This window comes from Bombina bombina, chromosome 1 (assembly GCF_027579735.1).
Source record: "Bombina bombina isolate aBomBom1 chromosome 1, aBomBom1.pri, whole genome shotgun sequence".
Lineage (NCBI taxonomy): Eukaryota > Metazoa > Chordata > Amphibia > Anura > Bombinatoridae > Bombina > Bombina bombina.
This window is the reverse complement of record NC_069499.1, coordinates 1,031,766,992-1,031,787,939: the sequence shown is the minus strand read 5'-3', so window position 1 is coordinate 1,031,787,939 and position 20,948 is coordinate 1,031,766,992. Positions and strand designations below refer to the sequence as shown.

General features: G+C 36.4%; 2 protein-coding genes across 3 annotated transcripts in view; one reads left to right on the top strand and one right to left on the bottom strand.

The window, feature by feature from the left end:
- ELMO2 (engulfment and cell motility 2) overlaps positions 1–14,591 on the bottom strand; it is a 188,517-nt gene extending 173,926 nt beyond the window's left edge. Inside the window, exon 1 of one of the 2 annotated variants that reach the window (XM_053719560.1) lies at positions 14,541–14,591. The gene's annotated coding sequence lies outside the window, so the exon portion shown is untranslated. The remainder of the gene's footprint in view (positions 1–14,540) is intronic. The other variant, XM_053719501.1, reaches the window with a different exon arrangement.
- Positions 14,592–15,399: 808 nt separating this feature from the next.
- Positions 15,400–16,015, top strand: LOC128640904 (cytochrome c oxidase subunit 5A, mitochondrial-like). The gene has a single exon (XM_053693355.1). It carries the CDS (start codon positions 15,468–15,470, stop codon positions 15,912–15,914), a length of 447 nt encoding a protein of 148 aa, XP_053549330.1. The 5' UTR covers positions 15,400–15,467; the 3' UTR covers positions 15,915–16,015.
- Positions 16,016–20,948: the final 4,933 nt, after the last annotated feature.

Below are 20,948 nucleotides of genomic sequence, written 5' to 3'. Positions count from 1 at the left end.
ATACAAACTCAACTCATACAGAATTCCATCCATACATTAGACCAGACATTATTGATGTATATAACTTAAAGGGACACTGAATCCAAATGTGTTCATTTGTAATTCAGAAAGAGCATGCAATTTTAAGCAACTTTCTAATTTACTCCTATCATTATTTGAAAAAGAAGGCATCTAAGCTTTTTTTTGGTTTCAGTACTCTTGACAGCACTTTTTTATTGGTGGATGACTTTATCCACCAATCAGCAAGGACAACCCAGGTTGTTCACCAAAAATGGTCCAGCATCTAAACTTACATTCTTGCATTTCAAATAAAGCTACCAAGAGAATGAAGAAAATTTGATAATAGGAGTAAATTCGAAATTTGCTTAAAATGTCATGCTCAATCTGAATCACGAAATTAAATTTTTGGGTACAGTGTCCCTTTAACTTTCTACTACAGAAGGTGACCTAAGTGTGGTTTTAATTAATTCCTAATTTTATAAGTCACTGAATAAAAGTTATGTTTTAATTTAATATCACAAGTTTATTTATTACATGCTGTCCTAATACATTCGATCTGCAAAACTACTAACCTTGAGTGCTAGTTTGTGTATTCTTAAAAAGAACAAGCTTCTTCTTGCTCTTTTCAATAAATATTTAGAAACATATGCTCAGGTTATGGCTTTTCCTCATCGTTATTTTTATATTAAAAGCATTGAAAGTGCATTAGAATAAGTGGTATAATAGAGATCTACCCTGTAGATATGTAGATATGGGTGTGGAAGCTAACCATATTATTTAGATATCTTAATTGCATACCTACATGTCTTACAAGGACGCACGGTCATATTCTAGTTTACCATGTTATTCCTATATTTTTTCACTTGGTATTCTGATGTTCATCATATATTCTAGACCAGTGTTTTACAACCAGTGTGCCGTGGCACACTAGTGTGCCGTGAGAGATCCTCAGGTGTGCCGCGGTAGACTGACAACAGTGTGGGGGTGTCCCTCTTTCAAATTTTGAAATATTGGGAGGTATGTGACAGGCTCATCAGGCATTATTTACAACCATGACATTGACATTCATTCACAGACAATCATTATGATTGTTTGTGAATAAATGTCAATATGTCATGTATAGTTTGTAGGAGGCATGGCATGACAGCACAGTCAGTGTCAGTGTGTATATATATATATATATATATATATATATACATACATACATACACACACTGTATATATAGCATGTATTAGGCTACAATGTGTGATTTTGTAAAATTTTGGGATGGTGGTGTGCCACAGGATTTTTTTAATGTAAAAAAGTGTGCCACGGCAAAAAGGTTGCAAATCACTGTTCTAGACTATCTAACAGCTGGATAGCCGTTTATACTTAATTTATACACATATATATATATATATATATATATATATATATATATATATATATACTCTAATATTCAATTATACAAATATACTCTTGAAGAGTCAAAACAGTACATTTTCTAAATTTTTATGTTATAAATGTTATAGTGTGAGTTAAGGGATATAGCTTCCCATTTACACTAGGTTTAAAATTTACATATAGACCCTCATAGATAATAATTTTGGTTAAGTATGTAATTGTTATGCCACACCTATATAGATAGTATTGAGATATCACTGAACTCCTGGTATATTTATTCCTTAGATGTCAAATATTTGTGCTGCTGGCTTCACATTTTCTACCCCCCACTTGCATACAGTACTCTGGGTACGAACTTAAACCCCAGAGGCTACATTTGAGGTTTCCCTCAACAAATACCGCTCTTGATATACTTTTCTTTTCTGTAGCGGCCTGTTACAATACTGATAGTGGTTATGTTAATACTTCAGTAGAGTTGGGAAGACAATATGAGAGCAGGGACTATATTATCCAGATACAACACAAATCTTGCAGAGGGACTTTAGGTACTTGAAAGTGGGAACCTTTTAATTACCCTTTTTGTCTTTACTGGAGTCTGGCGCCAGCCCAAGGGCCCTGGGTGGAGCCGGATCCTGAGCACTGTATATTGGGCCATGGTCCCAAGATTTATGTAAGCCTACTCTATGCAACTCTATATATTGACAGTCTTGCTTCCCTGCTACCGGTCATACACTTTTTTTTCTGTTCCCAATTTTACATCTCCTAATAAGCTGAGGTGTTGCCACAGGTCCTTACTTCCTTTTTATTTTATATATATACACTAATACTATATATACTTTAAATGTTTTTACACGGATATTCTATATATTGGCATATACACTGTTCTGTCTGAAGTTAATTACTATTCTCAAGTTATATATACATTTCTGAACAATTCTGAACAATTCTTTTGATGTACATTAGTGATTTCTCATGTATTAACGAATATGTTCTTCAATCTGGAATATATACTGTTCAGTTTGAAGTTACTTAAAGGGACAGTTCACCCAAAAACTTTCTCCCCTTTAAATTATTCCCAATGATCCTTTTTACCTGCTAGAGTGTATTAAATTGGTTGCAAGTAGCTACTTTACTCCTATTTCAGCATTTGAAATAGCTGATTTAGCTTGTGGTTTCCCAACCTATACTGAAAGTTTTGATACTGGCGTATATGCTATTGACAAGCCTAAGTAAACACAGCCAGCAGAAGAGATTACACCCTCAGTGGGGGGCATGATAGTTAAGTAATAAAATGATAATTTTCCATTGTTCTCTCTATGTATTGAGCTTTGGTGTTCCAGACAAATATAAGATAAGGAAGCAAGTCTGTGTACATAAAAGTGATAACATAATGAGATCTGATATTACCTGAAGCTCAACCCATTGCAATAGGCTATGGTTTCAAAGCACAAAACCAGCTACTTCATATACACAAATACATTCGAAAATGCAATTTCTCAAATATTTTATACTCTGCAGTTGGTATAATAAGTCATTTAAAATACATTTATGGAAAAACAATTTTACAGTGTACTGTCCCTTTAATACTCTCAAGTTATATATGTGCTGATATGCATTTCTCTATGCCTCAAAGAACATTAGTGTTTATTCCTATAGTGACAAATATAATACTCAATCCGAAGCTGATGAATATTCTAAGCACTATGTAAGTTTTTATACATTATCTGTGTCCTAAAATGATATAACACATATGTGGTACTACTTGAAAAATCTGTACTCTGAAAACATACATATGCTATATAATGATAGCTTCTGTAAAACTTTTTTCTCTCTTTATCTTGTATTATTTGAAAAACTCAATAAAAACTATTAAAAAAAAAAAAAACTGATCTGCTCTGATGCCCCTTTCAGTTTTGCACACTGTTTAATTGTCTTTTTTTATTTTTTAAATGTGGCCACCGTACTATAGGACATATATAAGAGCAAAAAAGAGTGATACTGGTGATAAGAAAAAGATTATCTCAGAATCCATTGTAGGTAAACAATGGTTTGCCCACTAAGACACTATTTTAGAGCAAATTTATTGCTTGGCTACTTCCTTGAGCTGAATGCAATTTAAATCAACAAAATAATATATAATAATTTAATAATAAATTAGGGGTTAAACACATAATACAAGTGCCACTCTTGACGGGCAGAGCACTGCTGATCGCGAGCAGAACCTGCCACTGTTCCAATCAGTAGCGCTAGTCACACGACTCAGATGTGCAACTAAAGGTACTTCTGTGTATTTAACCCCTTTGCAAGTCGATAGTAGTAAAGTTGCATGCTGTAATGAATTAGAGGATGTCATTTTTCAAATATTACGACCCTTTAAAGTGATGGTAAACTTGATCAATACGGAACAAATCAGTGCAACTAAGATATAAATCCAACCCCGCTTTCATTCATGATTTTTTTCTTTCTTTTCTTCTAAATAAAAGTGTTGTTACTGCTAATCGCTCTGATTTACTCCTACCACTCCTCCTTCAGGCGGCGATATACACTTTTTTTTTTAGTGACGTTTCTTCATCCAGTCAACTGATTTTCTGGCCTTTGGGCAGCCAACTCCTTACACAGCACATGCGCTTCTTTTTTTCTACGGATCCCTCACAATGCCGCCTAAATTCAAGAAAATTAATTGGCTAGATGAAGAAATGTCAATGTATAAAAAAAATTGTGTAGATCTTCGCTGGGTGGAGGAGTGGTAGGAGTAAAATCGGAGCAATTAGCAGTAACAACACTTTCATTTAGAAGAGAAAAAAAAAATCATAAATGAAAGTGGGGTTGGATTTATATCATACTTATACTGATATGCTCCGTAATTATCAAGTTTGCCTTCACTTTAAGTACAGGAATGACTGCAATATGTATGTAGGAAAGCCAAGCTTTTGCTGGTTTGTCAAATCAGAGCATTGTGGAAAATACATTTGTGTACATCCTGCAAAGAAATATATCATTATGATATCATAAATAGAACTAAGTACACAAAAGAATCATAACTAAAAGGAAGATTGACAGAAGATTACTGATATTATTGTAACTTGAAATAATTATTATCTAATAAGAGTGCTTGAATCTGTAATTTTCACTAAAAAAAATCCAGTGATAATCATTAGTTTGTGAGAGAGAAAAATAAACAAAATAAAATCAACAAGATTGAAAGTAGGATTGTTTTACACATGTTAAGCCATTAACTAATGCCGTTCTGAATACAATGTTCTTCTGTAGGATTTGTTTCATGGGGAAATGTAGCATAACATACGTTTAGGAACTGCCACTGTAAATATATATATATATATACTGTATATCTCGTTGTGTTCATAAGTTTACATACCCTGGCAGAATTTATGATTTATTGGCCATTTCTCAGAGAATATGAATGATAACACAAAAACGTTCCTTTCACTCATGGTTAGTGTTTGGTTGAAGCCGTTTATTATCAATCAACTGAGTATATTCTTTTTAAATCATAATGACAACAGAAACTACCCAAATGACCCTGATCAAAAGTTTACATACCCTGGTGATTTTGGCCTGATAACATGCACACAAGTTGACACAAAGGGGTTTGAATGGCTATTAAAGGTAACCATCCTCACCTGTGATCTGTTTGCTTGCAATTAGTGAGTGAGTATGTGTGTGTATAAAAGGTCAATGAGTTTCTGGACTCCTGACAGATCCTTGCATCTTTCATCCAGTGCTGTACTTATGTTTCTGGATTCTGAGTCATGGGGAAAGCAAAATAATTGTCAAAGGATCTGGGGGAAAAGGTAGTTGAACTGTATAAAACAGGAAAGGGATATAAAAAGATATCCAAGGAATTGAGAATGCCAATTAGCAGTGTTCAAACTCTAATCAAGAAGTGGAAAATGAGGGGTTCTGTTGAAACCAAACCACGGTCAGCTAGACCAACTAAAATTTCAGCCACAACTGCCAGGAAAATTGTTCGGGATGAAAATTGTTCGGGATGCAAAGAAAAACCCACAAATAACTTCAGGTGAAATACAGGACTCTCTGAAAACATGTGGTGTGGCTGTTTCAAGATGCACAATAAGGAGGCACTTGAAGAAAGATGGGATGCATGGTCGAGTCGCCAGAAGAAAGCCATTACTACGCAAAATCCTCAAAGTATCCCGCTTACAATACGCCAAACAGCACAGAGACAAGCCTCAAACCTTCTGGCACAAAGTCATTTGGAGTGATGAGACCAAAATTAAGCTTTTTGGCCACAACCATAAATGCTACATTTGGAGAGGAGTCAACAAGGCCTATGATGAAAGGTACACCATTCTTACTGTGAAACACGGAGGTGGATCGCTGATGTTTTGGGGATGTGTGAGCTACAAAGGCACAGGAAATTTGGTCAGAATTAATGGCAAGATGAATGCAGTATGTTATCAAAAAATACTGGAGGAAAATTTGCATTCATCAGCCCGGAAGCTGCACATGAGACGTACTTGGAAATTCCAACATGACAATGATCCTAAACACAAGGCCAAGTCGACCTGTAATTGGCTATAGCAGAATACAGTGAAGGTTCTGGAGGAGTAATCTCAGTCTCTGGGGAGATCTCAAACGTGCAGTTCATGCAAGACAGCCCAATAATTTACAGGCACTAGAGGATTTTTGTCAGGAAGAATGGGCAGCTTTACCATCTGAGAAGATAAAGAGCCTCATCCACAAATACCACAAAAGACTTCAAGCTCTCATTGGTGTTAAAGGGGGCAATACACGGTATTAAGAACTGGGGTATGTAAACTTTTGATCAGGGTCATTTGTGTAGTTTATATTGTCATTATGATAATAAATGGTTTCAAGCAAACACTAACCATGAGTGAAAGAAAAGTTTTTGTGTTATTCATATTCTCTGAAAAATGGCCAAGAAATCATAAATTCTGCCATGGCGTTTCTTAAGAGGGAGTTGTGAGATTATATATATATACATACACACACATACATACATACATACATACACCCACCCAATATATGTGATGCCAATACAAGATAAATTGCATATGAAGTATTTCCTTATTGCAGGGAAGAGAATCAAAACTAGGATCTTAGATATTATTCTGAGAAAAATCTTTTTCTTTGATTTTCCTTTGATTTTCTGCTTAGGGATAATCACCTGTTGCCTAACTGGCTTGTCATATTTCAAGCCAGGATATAAAGTAACTACTTCTGCCTTTAAACCAAACAATACTTTAGCAACAGTAAGTTCTTTCAGAAGTAATTCCTTTATTTCTTAAAGGGATATGAAACTAAAAAAAAAAATCTTTCATGATTCACACAGAGCATGTGATTTTAAACAATTACTTTCCAATTTACTTTTATTATTTAATTTGCTTCACTCTCTTCATAGCCTTAATAGAAAAGCATAACTAGGTAGGCTCAGAAGCAGCAATGCATAAATGGGAGCTAGCTGCTAATTGGTGGCTGCACATAAATGCCTCTTTTCGTTGGTTCACCAGATGTATTCAATAGATCCCAGTAGTACATTGCTGCTCCTTCAACAAAGGATGCCAAGGGAATGAAGCAAACTTGATAATAGAAGTAAATTGGAAAGTTGCTTAAAATGACATGCTCTGTGTGAATCATGAAAGAGTTATCATGTCCCTTTAACCAGTGTACTGATGGCATTTTCATTACTGAGAATCCTAGCCTCAGAAGACAATCACATTATGTTTAGCTTCTGAAGTCATGGGATTTCTTCCTATTAGTTTATCTTAATATGCTGCACTTCTAACAATGGCTAGTGTTTATTTTTCTATTTTAGCTATCAGAAACTTATTTTTTTTGTTTGTATTCTCCCTCAACAAATTTCCTTCCCAATGTTTTCTGTTTCAGACGTGGTTCATTATTTTGTAAGGTTTGCATATTTGTCATGCCACATCAAAAGGCTACCTGCCCCTACCTGCTTTAGACATTCTCCTGTTCTAGACAGAATACTCACAAACCACACAAATGCTACAGATATCATCTGAATAATAAACACCTACAAAGTGAGAGACAAACTATAGGCCTAAATATTGTAAATCTAAGGCCTACAAATACAGAGTTGCAAAATAATAAACAATATAATACTTTTTCAAACTCAAAAGGAGTCACACTGAGTAAATATATCATAAAGAAAGATTATTCTGCAACCAGAACAAAATCTAAAAAATCTAACAAACCAAAATAGCTATAAAAAAAGAGGAGGCAGCCACAACATATTTTAAAATTTTTAAGGGGGGGGTTCTAGGAGACATACTCTCTATGTCAAGCTGCCCCCCTCCTTTTGTGTCCTGCCTTACAACGAGTGAGAATACAGTGTCACCTACAATTCTATGCAGAGCAGCAGTGGGAAGCGAAACTAAGAATTGGGACAGTGTGTTTGTTGAAGGAACACTCAGCGTCCTCCCTGTTTCAAAAGGAAAGACAGCAAAAAAAATCATTAGATCATAGGACCAGCCAAGACCCCTCACAGAGTAAAAAGGGCACCTCATGTACCCACCTTGTTGGATGGTAGGAGCAGGCTAGCTGTCCGGCTGGACTGATGACAGATAACAATGAAAGCAACTCTGCTTTGAAATAAGCAGGAAGAAAGGAAATGGTTATTACTCACTGTGAAAATTCAGGGTCCACCTAGTAACCCTTTACAACAAAAAGAAGAGATTATGCACTGAAGGCAGAAAGTTGCATGAATCTTATATATAAAAAAACATAAGATTTATTTATTAAAATTTAAAGGAACATACTGTGTGCTGTAAACAAAGCATACCTACCAATCAGTCTACTAAGGGCATGCACAAAGCAACAATATACAATGTTAAAGAAAATTATAAAAATGTTATTATCTAAACAAATGATGATTGGCGGTCACCAGTTTATATTCCATACATCATAAGACATACATGTCAGTGTGACATATCCTTTAACACTTTGTAGAAGCCTTACAAAATTGTGTATAAAAATGCTTGTTGAATTGATATGTGCATGGAAGACATGGGCTTCATTTGAGAAAGGTTTGTTTCAGAACCGAAACGTTATGGGTTAAGGCCCTATTCATTTACACGTTGTGGATTAAAAGGCTTGTTACAAAGTTTCCTGTGTTGCCTGCTTTTCTCTGGACACAATATACCCTTAAGCCAGGTTTGTGTTCTGGACTTTGCCTATATTTACTTTTGTTGCAGTGCACCAGGCTGCTGGATAGATGTGTGTGCCACTTTGCCTAATTCTATTTATATTTCGTCACAAAAAAAAAATGTTTTGCCTGGATATTCATTCAAGGGGTCATTTGGAATTTGCTAACAAAAATCCATCCACTATTTTCTATGTGGAACAGCTGGACAAGTTAGAATAGCTAAAGTTACTGCTACAAGCCAGCAGGAGCACACAAAGTTTTAGTTTTTTTCCCTGAATGAGGTAAGGATTGTCAAAAACAAAAGTGAACCTTACATACTTATTGACTGACACAGGATATTGAATATTGTAAAACTGTAAATATGAGGCCTTTCCGTAGAGTAACTGTTAAATTACATGACCGGATCAACTACATTTTTTTGCTGATGCAGTTGTTTGTTTTTGGTTAAAGGACCATTCGTCTATCATACTCAAGTAGCTGCAACAAATAATAATCTGAATGCACATGTCTAATATTGAATATTCCAAAAACTCAAGGGCCAGAAGTAAAATTTACGAGCTGAGGCTACCTCAGTTTGTCAAGCTATGAACTATGCTATGTATAAAATATATTGTTATTATGTATCCAAAAACACAAACTCAATTCTGTTTATAGAAAATAGAGATAGATAGATAGATAGATATAGATAGATATAGATAGATATATATAGATAGATAATTAAAATGACAGAAAACTCACTGTCCATTTCACACCCAGCTATACATTCATATCTTTAAACACAACAGGAAATAAAGAATGTATACAGATTATGCTAATAATGGTCACATATAAACTAGCAGGATGCTACAAGCATACTGATGGCTAGTAAATATTTTGAATATATTAATAGTAAAACACTTTAGCCTCCTGCTAGCTTCTAGGATCAGATATCAATGTAGCTAACAACTAACTTCTTGAGATTTCAAAACATAACTTCACTCCCAACTTCAATAAACTCACCACCATCCACATCTCAATCTTGCAAAATTAAATTTTGCCAGCCCACCAACTGGCATTCAATTCAACCCTTCAAATACACAACTTTTCTTTCCCAACAACCAACGCTGTACATTCTTTTACGTCATGTACACCCTGTTACTAAAGCCTTTGGCATGGTTATGGTTAACCCCCCTACTGCCATGGAGAAATGTTAAATATTGAAATGCAATTCAATTTAGCCCTCACTGCAACTGAAGGGTTTACCTAACTGCCTCATATGCTATATAAATTGTTGCCAAAATAGTGAAGACAGAGTAAACCTAGCACTGTTATTTTCATAAACACCAACAAATGTAAAAAAAATCTGCACAAAGTGACCCTCTACTCAATATTTATGTCATTATTGTCTCCTTAGTCATCATAAGTCCCTTTTTACAAAGCCTTAGCTCACTCCCTTCCCTGAACCTTTATCACTCTCTGGCAAATGACTTTTCACAGAAACCTTCAAAACAGACATATGGGGTAGATTTATTAAAAGTCAACCTCGCTAAATGCCGACAGCATACGCTATCGGCATTTAACACTGCACAAGCATTCCGCCCCCTACTCACTGGCGGCCAATCGGTCGCTAGCAGGGGCTGTCAATCGTCCCGATCAGATCAGTATGATTTCAATGGTGGCGGACAAGTTAAGGAGCAGCGGTCTTATGATGATGGGGCCAGGTAAGCTTGTGTATTACAAGTTGAAAGTAAAAAGTTAGCACAAGAGTGAAAGAATGATGCACGCTAACCTCAGGACTTTGGATACCACGACCGTGCTAACTTCTTTCCAAAGACCTCTAAAAAGTATGATGTAAAAAAACTAAGTTATGGCTAGCGCACTAACCCGACACTGCTAGACCAACTGCTCTAAACCCAAAATGAGTAAGAAATACTTTACATAGAAGAAAATTTATATATATATATATATATATATATATATATATATATATATATATATATATATATATATATATATATATATACATATACACACACACACACACACATACACACACACATTGCGACTCTTCCTAGTCAAACAGTTTGCCATATACCATATCCCTTTTGATATGAGTGTAATACTTTATTTTAATGTGTTTTTTATGTATGTTGCGCAATTATTATAATTTTTTTAACCCTTAGTTTACTTCAATTCTGAATTCACGCTACATATTCTAGCGCAGTTCTGTCATGTGCTTGCGATATCAATTGAAAGTATAGGCGGCGCTTGAGTGAAGTCCGTCATGCTAACACTTCTCTGGTTAACACGCTTTACCATGGTCTTGTAATATTAAAGTCGCACACTTAACTTAGTACGGTCCAGTTCTTAGCATGCCCACGCTATCATTAGCACTTGTAATGTGACCCATTGTGTTTTATTGCAAACTGTTTAAAGTAATGTGTCATAAATTTCCTGTGTCCACAATACAGTGCTGTAAAACATTTTAACACTTTATAAATAAATTATATTAACAGAATATAATATGCCTACAAGTTGCATATGGAGTATCTTCCCTGCTAAAAAAAAAGACCAACAGAGATCTAATTAACTTCTTCAATCATAAAGACCTGCAGGGCAGCAACTAATCCCCTCTCTGCTAGACAACTGCAAAGCAACAATTAACTATTTTAGTCCCACAGAGCTTTGCCTGTAAAGAGGGGGTAGGGAAACTGAAGATAGTGCAGATGGCTTTAAAACTTTGTGTTTGAACATATATATAAAAATATATTGCATATGCCATACGATGAAGACGTTGGTTTTGGTCTTCTTGGAGGAATCAGAAACATTTAAGATACCCAAACAGATTATTATTTTTTTAAGTTGACTATTTACATTGTGCATATCGTAACGTTAAAGATACCTATTGTTCTACTTCTGGTCCTCCTCCCTTCTACAACAAATGTATTTTTCCTATGAGGTGCTACACTGCCTATTGAAAGGGGAAGCCTTAGCCTGCTTTTCCCCCCCAGGACAGGTAAAGGGACAGTATACTATAAAATTGTTTTTCCCTTCCTCTACATCAGATCACTGTTGGAGAGAATGCAGTGAAATTGGGATGAACAGCCATATTTGGTGGGATTGTATAGTACTTAAACCATTTTGGTCATAAATTATACCTCATATAAATAGAATCCTACCAGACCTTACCAACATATCCCCTCGTTGTCCTACTCAATTACCCACCCAATATTTCATGCCAATATAAATTAACTCTTTTCAAGATAATGTTAAATAGTGCCAAACGCCTCATTCCAAGATATTGGAAAACAACTAAAATTCCCTCTATTCCAGAATGGAAACTAGTTACGAAAACTTTACAATTAGAAATACCACACTATATTAGAACAGGAAAACTAGACTTCTTCCTCAATGTTGAATTCTATTGGAAGGAAACCCCCTAAAAACATCATGGCTTCAGAAGTAGCAATCTCGCTTGGTTATTCCATTTTTAGACCACAAACCACTTCTCTCTGATTTTAATAAAATTAAGCTCTCTTATGTTAACACCTGTATTTATATTGTATGCTTCAAAAGGTAACCTTTATTATGTAATATTAGCCTAATTCACGCTAAAAACAACGGTTCATGAATCGAATGGTAACACTTTATGTCACATCTATTTTCAAAGTCAATTTTGTACATGCCTTACTATCTTACTCAATGTATGTCCTGCACTTGAAATGTTTATTTTCTATGAAAAACTCAATAAAAATATAAAACTAATTAAAAAATTGTTTTTCCCTTAATTTGTTTCTAATTACTTTTTTTACCCGCTGCAGAGTATACAATGTATGAGATTTGCTTTTTAAGGTTTATTTGTGTATATGAATTAGCTGATTTTGTGTTTTGAAGCCACAACCTAATAAAATGGGTTGAGCTTGTAGGTATAATCAGATCTCATTACTTTATCACATTGTGTAAATATACCTGCTTCTTCATATGCTAATTTCTAAGCCCTTGAAGGCTGCCTCTTATCTCAGTGCATTTGACAGTTTTTCACAGCTAGAGGACGTAAGTGCATGTATTTCTTATAGATAACACTGTGCTCATGCACGTGAAGTTATTTAAGAGTCAGCACTAATTGCCTAAAATGCAAGTCTGTCAAAAGATCTGAGATAAGGAGACAGTCTGAAGAAGCTTAGATACAAGGTAATTACAGAGATAAAAAGTATATTTCTATATCAGTGTTGCTTATGCAAAGCTAGTAAATTGTAAATAGAGGCATCTATCTTTTTAAACAATAACATTTTTGGTGTTTACTATCCCTTTAATAGCCCAGGTGATAATGCCTCTAATTGGCAGGATACTCCCCATCTTTCGTAGAAAAATAATGCACTAGATTTATGAGGCAAGATTTATTACTTATATATATATATATATACATAAACAAATACATATAAGCAGAATTGGAAATAAATTAGTTTAAAACATTGTGTTCTCCAGCGTACAAATATTTAATTAAAGGGTCAGTAAAGTCAAAATGAAAGATAAATGTACTGGATAGAGCATTAAGTTTTAAACAACTTTCCAATTTACTATAATTCTCAATTGTGTTTTGTTCTCATGGTAACCTTTATTAAAGAGTAACCCTAGGTGAGCTTAGGAGTGTGCATGTATCTTATGTTTTCAACTGTTACGTATTTATAATGGGTCAGCAAGAATGTTTTATAAACTCAAAAGAGGGACAAAATGAAACTAAATCACAATATATACATAACATGAGTTTTAATTTGCAGATCTTATAGATTGTGTTTACATATATGTTCTGTGGTCATATGTCATTGTATTTCTTAAAATCAATAATGTTTAAAGATTATTGACATTTTGTGCACCATGCATGCACTTTACCATTGCACAGGCACCAATCAGTGTTTGATCTCAGATGACTACTGGGGAAGGTAAAAGGAGTAATCTTGGAGATAACCACATATGAAAGGAATCAGATTTCTTTAAAGGGACACTAAACCCAATTTTTTTTTTTTCATGATTCAGATAGAGCATGTCATTTTAAGCAACTTTCTAATTTACTCCTATTATCAATTTTTCTTCGTTCTCTTGCTATCTTTAGAAGGCATCTAAGCTAAGGAGCCAGACCATTTTTGTTTAAGAACGCTGGACAGCACTTGTTTATTGGTGCTGTCCAATTAGCAAGGACAACCCAGGTTGTGAACCAAAAATGGTCCGGCTTCTAAACTTACATTCTTGCTTTTCAAATAAAGATAGCAAGAGAATGAAGAAAAATTGATAATAGGAGTAAAATCAAAAGTTGCTTAAAATTGCATGCTCTATCTGAATCATGAAAGAAAAAAATGTGGGTTCAGTGTTTTTTAAGCAAAAAAAATAAAAAGAAATTACAAAGTTTATATATGCACTAAGCTATTGATAAATACCCAGATCACACTCATTGCTTTGTATCCATTTAAAAAAATGAATTCACTAATGCAAAAAGGATGTTTTACTGATAAACACAATTGGATTTCATTCATTTTTAAGTGATATCCCAGAATGAGATTAAAATTCTAACAGCTCCATCCTACTAAATATTGGTGGTTATCCTAGGGGAGATGATAGATAGATATAGATAGATAGATAGATAGATAGATAGATAGATAGATAGATAGATAGATAGATAGATAGATAGATAGATATAGAGTTCTTTCTCAGAAGTATGTACTTAACATAGTGAACAGATCGCAATACATAAACAAAAGCAAAAATGCCCATTGATGCTTACAAAAACTTAAAGCAATCTGTCAGCTATTAATGAGATTTATGTGTGTGTGGAGGGTATCTAATAATAGTACATAATATGCATGTATTTTATATTGCATTGCAGGCCGATAGTTTCCTCCTTCATACTGCATGTAAAGGGCTCTGTATTTCTCTCATAAAGCGTCCGGTTACGGTTCCCCCCGCCCTCCGGTAAATAAATATTCCCGGTCCTATTCTCTCCCAGGCCTTTCTCACCTCCTCCGTGTTCCGCCGCTCCCTTCAATCCGTTGCCCTGGTAACGCCCCGGGGGCGGGAACTTGATGCATAGCCACTCCAGTGGTTGAGGGGAATTGTCGTTTATCTCTCGCTTGTTATCATTGGTTGTCAACTGAAGGGGATAGGGTGGGATCTGTCTACAATTAGTTTTCCTATTAGAGTTTTCAGTTGTCATTCTTTGTAGTACTACTGGTCCTCCTTGCGGAGTAAATGATTTCTGTTTTCTGTAAAAGTGAAAGCTCAACATTTTAAATCAGTCCTACCAGGATATAAACTCAGGTGATCAAAACCTAAAAATGTACAGTGTATCTTAAAAATATTATAATTATACTGTGTAGTTGTAAGCTATCAATGGTTGTTACTGTTTTCATCGTTTGCTTGGCGTACAGTGTGTGCAAAATATTAGGATACTTCACAGTCAAGTCAAAATTAAAAGGACAGTTTACTCAAAATCTTTCTCCCCATTAATTTGTTCCCAATGATCCACTTTACCTGCTGGAGTGTATTAATTTGCAAGTATTCCCTTTACCCTTATATCGGCATTTGAATTAGTTGATTTAGCCTGTAGTATCCCAACCTATTATGAAATTTTCTGGCTTTAGGTCCAAGCCTTGAAGGCCGCCTCTTATCTCAGTGCATTTTTACTGTTTTCACAGTTAGACACTGTTAGTCTGTGTGTGCCATATAGATAACATTGTGCTCACTCACGTGGAGTTATTTATGAGTCAGCACTGATTGGCTAAAATGCAAGTCTGTAAAGAACTGAGATAAGGGGGCAGTCTGCAGAGGCTTTGATACAAGGTAATCATAGTGGTAAAACACATGTATGTTTTTGCTTCCGGTCTGCGTCCCCGGCTAACAGCTCACTTTCCCGTCACCACACAGAGACACTGGTCCACCACCGCCATGTTGGGAGCTGCTCTTCTCCGGCGCTGCGCGTCCTCTGGTATCCGCAGTCTAGTTCGCTGCCGCCCGCAGCCTGCTCCTGTTTGCTCCCCAGCTGCAGTAGCTGTTCGATGCTATTCCCATGCAAAACACGAGTCAGATGAAGAGTTTGATGCTCGCTGGGTGACTTACTTCAATAAACCAGACATTGATGCCTGGGAACTGAGAAAAGGCATGAACACCCTGATCGGTTATGATCTGGTTCCAGAACCAAAAATTATTGATGCTGCCTTGAGGGCGTGCAGACGGTTAAATGACTTTGCAAGCGCTGTCCGTATTTTAGAAGCTGTAAAGGATAAGGCTGGACCACATAAGGAAATCTATCCCTATGTTATTCAAGAGCTTAGACCAACTTTAGATGAACTTGGTATCTCCACTCCTGAAGAACTGGGCTTAGATAAAGCATGAGCTTTTTAGGTGATCCATCCAAATGTTTTATCAACAAAGCTGCTTGATTGTACACAGCCATCCAGAAATGCAAAGACATTAATGTATTACTTTATTTTAAATACTGTAAATAGAAATCAAAGCAACGTGTTCTTTTATTGAGTCTCATTGTGTGTAATATTATGTCAGACCTAATAAAGGGATTTTGTTTAAAAAAAAACAAAAAAAAAACACATTAATATAAGTGTTTGTTATGCAAAACTGAGGAATGGGTAATAAAGGGAATATCTATCTTTTCAAACAATACAATTTTGGGGTAGACTGTCCCTTTAGTATGTACATACATACTGTGGGGTGGTCATTGACGCACTGTGGTAGTAGCGCATGCTCAGCTGGACTTGGTAGGTGACACCTTGCATTAAAAGTATTCACAACTATTTTTCTGCATGTGGTGGTTTTGAATCTCGTTCAGTTACAGCCAGGGGTCTGATAAGTTTACCAATGTATCAATTTTAATTTTTAGCAACTGCACTCCACAAATGTGCTTGAAGACCATGGGGTGATTATCTGAAGAAAGAGGTAGATGAGATCATGATCATATCTCTGATCTAACTCAATTGCCTACAGCTACTGTCTATTATATACCCATAACAAAGCTCAGATCACACCTACAGCCTTGTACTTCATCAGCTATATTGAGCCTCTGCTGAGCTTGTAGGTGATGGGGACTTTTGAGCTGCGGCCATGGGTGTTTTGTGGGTGGAGCCGGAACCAGAGGGGTGGAGGCATGGGATGCGCCATGGTCGGTATCAGGCGCATTGTGTGCTGTTGGCGGTCTGGCTGGCGAAATGTGGCTGGATTTAGGTGAGCCAAGGGCTAAACTGGTTTGCCCTTGGAAGCAAGACATTTAAAGGGACATAAAACCCAAACATTTTCTTTCATGATTCAGATAAAACATACAATTTTAAACAGCTTTCCAATTTACTTCTATTATCAATTATTATTATTTTTTTAATTGGAATCCTTTGTTAAAAAGCACAAAGGTAAGTTCAGGAGCGTGCACGTGTCGGCAGCACTATATGGCAGCAGTTTTGCAACAATGTTATACATTAGCAAGAGCAATAGATGGCAGCACTATTTCCTGTTGTGTAGTTCTCATGTGCACACTACCTATCTAGATATCTCATAAAAAAGAGAACAAAGCAAATTTGATAATAGAAGTAAATTGGAAACTTTTTTAAAATTGTACCCTCTATCTGAAACATGAAAGAAAACATGTGGCTTTCATGTCCCTTTAAGACAGGGGGCAGAGCTCCACAACCATGACAAGCCCGCAATATGTGGGACAGCTGGGGGCTCTGCCTGTGCAAACATGGCATTTTCATGACGGAACAAATACGTCATCCATTATCAAGGTTGGACTATCTCACAGACCCAGTTTAACCCCATAAAAAAATACAGATTTTTAAAGTCCAATATAAAATTCCATAAAAGGTAAGCAGAGGCGACTTTAGAGTCAATGAGGCCTTTGACAAAGCTCAAATACAAGGCATCTTTATGTCAGATTTTTTGTTGTTACCTATTAAATATAATTATGCATGTATACCTGTTTGTGTAGGAAATATTCTTTTTTTTTTTCTTTATTTATAATTTATGTTTTGAAGTTGTGCACCACATTTCTCAGTTATTATGAGTACAGACAAAGGTCCCTATTTATCAAAGGTCTTGCGGACCTGATCCCACAGTGCGGATCAGGTCCGCAAGACCTCGCTAAATGCGGAGAGCAATACGCTCTCCACATTTAACATTGCACCAGCAGCTCACAAGAGCTGCTGGTGCAAAGCCGCCTCCTGCTGACTCGCAGCCAATCGTCCGGCAGTAGGAAGGTGTCAATCAACCCGATCGTATTCGATCGGGTTGATTTCCGGCGATTCCTGTCCGCCTGCTAAGAGCAGGCGGACAGGGTTATGGAGCGGCGGTCTTTAGACCGCTGCTTCATAACTTGTGTTTCTGGCAAGTCTTCAGACTCGCCAGAAAGACGGCCCTTCAAGCTCCGTACGGAGCTTGATAAATATGGGCCAAAAAGAGAGAGTGGAGAGAGAGATGGGAAAGGGAGTGAAAATAGAGAGGAGAGGAGAAATAACGTAATGCAAAAGAGAGGGAGACAGAAAAGAAAAAAAGGAGCGTGAGATAGGGGAGGAAGAGAGAGGGAGGAGAGGAAGAGAGAAGGGAGAGGGAGGAGAGGAAGAGAGAAGGGAGAGGGAGGAGAGAGGAGGGTAAGAGAGAAGAGGGGGCAGGAAATAGGGAAGGGTAGAGAGAGAGGGAGAGAGACTGAGGGGGAGAGAGAGAGGAAGAAATAGAGGACGGGGAGAGAGATGAGTCAGAGAGAAAAAAAGAGGGAGAAAACAGAGATAAATGGGAGAAAGAAGAGAGAGCGGAGGGGGAGAAGCAAGGGAAAGAGAAGAGAGAGAGGAGGGAAAGAGAAAAATGAGAGACAGTCAGGGGAGACAGAAATGAGGAGAAAAGTGAAGATAGAGAGGGGGATGAGAAGAGAAAGAGGAGGGGGAGATGAGGATAGAAGAGAGAGAGGAAGGGGACAGAAGAGAGAGAGGAAGGGGAGAGATGAGAGAGAGGAGAAGGTGAAAGGAATGGAAGAGAGGAGGGGGAAAAGATGAGAGAAAGAGAGGGGGGGAGTACTACACTGCACACAACATTCAGCACCATGATTGGCTAAAATTAAAGTCTGAGATAAGGGGGCAGTCTGCAGAGGCTTAAATCTCAAGGTAATCACAGAGGTAAAATGTGTATTATTATAACAGTTTTGGTTATGCAAAACTGGGGAATTGGTCATAAAGAGATTATCTATCTTTTTAAACAATAACATTTTTCAAGTAGACTGTCCCTTTAAAGGGACACTCACGTCAATATTAAAGAGTTCACAGAATATACGTACATGCATTTGTGATTGGCTGATGGCTGTTACAGGATAAAAAAGAAGTGGAAATAGACCTAATTTTGAACTTTGTTAGAAAAAAATCTACTACTCATTTAAAGTTAAGGCTAAGTGCAATTGCAGTGTCTTTTTATCATACATTTATTGATTGTGCAAATCCACTGTATTTACTGGTCCTTTAATTAGCAGTGAATTGGTCGGCCATTCTGAATGAAATTGCTTGAATCGATTGATTTTCTGTAGCATGTACACACATGCATGGTAGTTCTACACACACACTGTCACTCGACACTGTACCAGTGGTGTTGTTGTTGCAAGTGAGAATTTATTTAACCCCTACGATTCAAACAAGCATTTTATAAAATCTCTGATAAAGGTGCATGTATGAGCAAGCTGTAGGATAAGAATTGGGGCAGGAGGTTGCCTTCTGTAATGCTAAGCCAGTGGCCTGTCTAATGGTTAAACTAAATAAAAGGCAGAGGCTGGGGAACGAAACACATGTTAATGGAAAGGAATCCTCTTTATAAACACGTTATACAAAACATGTACCGCCAGCTTTTAAAATGGTGTCAGAGTAATTAGTGACAATTTTATCTCAATATGTTTATTTTTTGTATCTTCTACAGAAAACTATCCCTTGTGGGGTTTTTGTTTGTTTTTTGTTAAGAAAAGATACTGTCAGTGGAAACCAATCATTTATTTTAAAGGGACATTAAACACTAAATACATGCTAGATAGAATGATGCATTCAAAGAAAAGATTAGTCCATGACTAACATGTAGATGTATTTTTTAAAATTTCATTAGTTGTTTAAAAAGTAACAAATAAGTGTAAAGTTTTAGTGTCTACAAAACACTGGGAGCTGCCATGTTGTAACTTGTGTTACCTTCTCTGCTGTGGCCAATTAGAGACAGTTATACATAGGTCATTAGAGTGTGCAGCCAATGGTTGTGCTGGATGTAACAGTGTTCTGCACTTCCATTTCTAACAGGAACTGAAAAGCTCACAATTTCAGAATGGAATTACAGGCAAAGAGGACAAAATAAATAATGAAAGTATATTGCAGAGCTGTTTTATATATACAATTTATCATTTTATATTACCTTCTCAAAGTGTTTAATGTCCCTTTAAGAAGGGTATTCCAATTATTAAAGACACAGCTGTAACTTCCTAGGTAATAGGGGGATTAAGTGGGTCTTGTCTTGCAACCTGCCATTCTGCTTGCCTGTTATGCTATTTGTATCAGTACAATTGATGCACAAAGATGATAGTAGTGAATCATTAAAGGGACATAGAGCTTCCAGTAGTGCATTTCTGCTCCCGAGCCTATCTAGGTATGCTTTTCAACAAAGGATATCAAGAAAATGAAACAAATTAGATATAAGTACATTGGAAAGTTGTCTAAAATTGCATGGTCTATTTGAATCGTAAAATATTAATTTTGACTTTACTGACCCTTTTTAATATATCGCTGCAAATTCTCTTAATACGTTTAATTCTGGAGCTTTGTTTTCACGCTAACCTATATACAGGGGCTTTCTAGTTAATTTTGTGCGATTGGTGGCACAGGGGCACTGTGGTCTATTGATTTGATTTCTAGTTATACAGCTGATTTTATCTTACAAAGAGGTATTTAACTCCAATCATAAGATTTGTTTGCTTCTGCACATGTGTTTAAATCAAATCAAAAGAACCTTTTTAACTCATCTGGCACTCAACTAAGGGGACCCTGAACTCTTGCCCTGTTTTCAGCCGGGGGATCAAACACTCGCTGGCAAGAGAAATCATGCAAATCTTTGAACCGATATGAAACCCCCAAAAATGATTTTGTGATTCAGACAGATCATACAGTTTAAAAAAAAAGCTTCCAATTTACTTCTATTTTGAACTTTAATTCCCATAATATTCTTTGTTGAAGAGATATATAGGTAGGTCTCTGGAGCACTACATGGCAAAAAATAGTGCTGTCATCTAATCCTCTTGCAAATGGATAACATTCTTGCAAAACATCTCCCATATAGTGCTCCAGCCATGTGCACGCTCCTGAGCTTACTTCCCTGCATTTCAACAAAAGATACCAAAGGAACAACAAAATATTGGAT

Excerpts from the sequence above, each read along its gene's own strand:
- LOC128640904 (XM_053693355.1), top strand. The coding sequence starts at position 15,468 with ATGTTGGGAGCTGCTCTTCTCCGGCGCTGCGCGTCCTCTGGTATCCGC.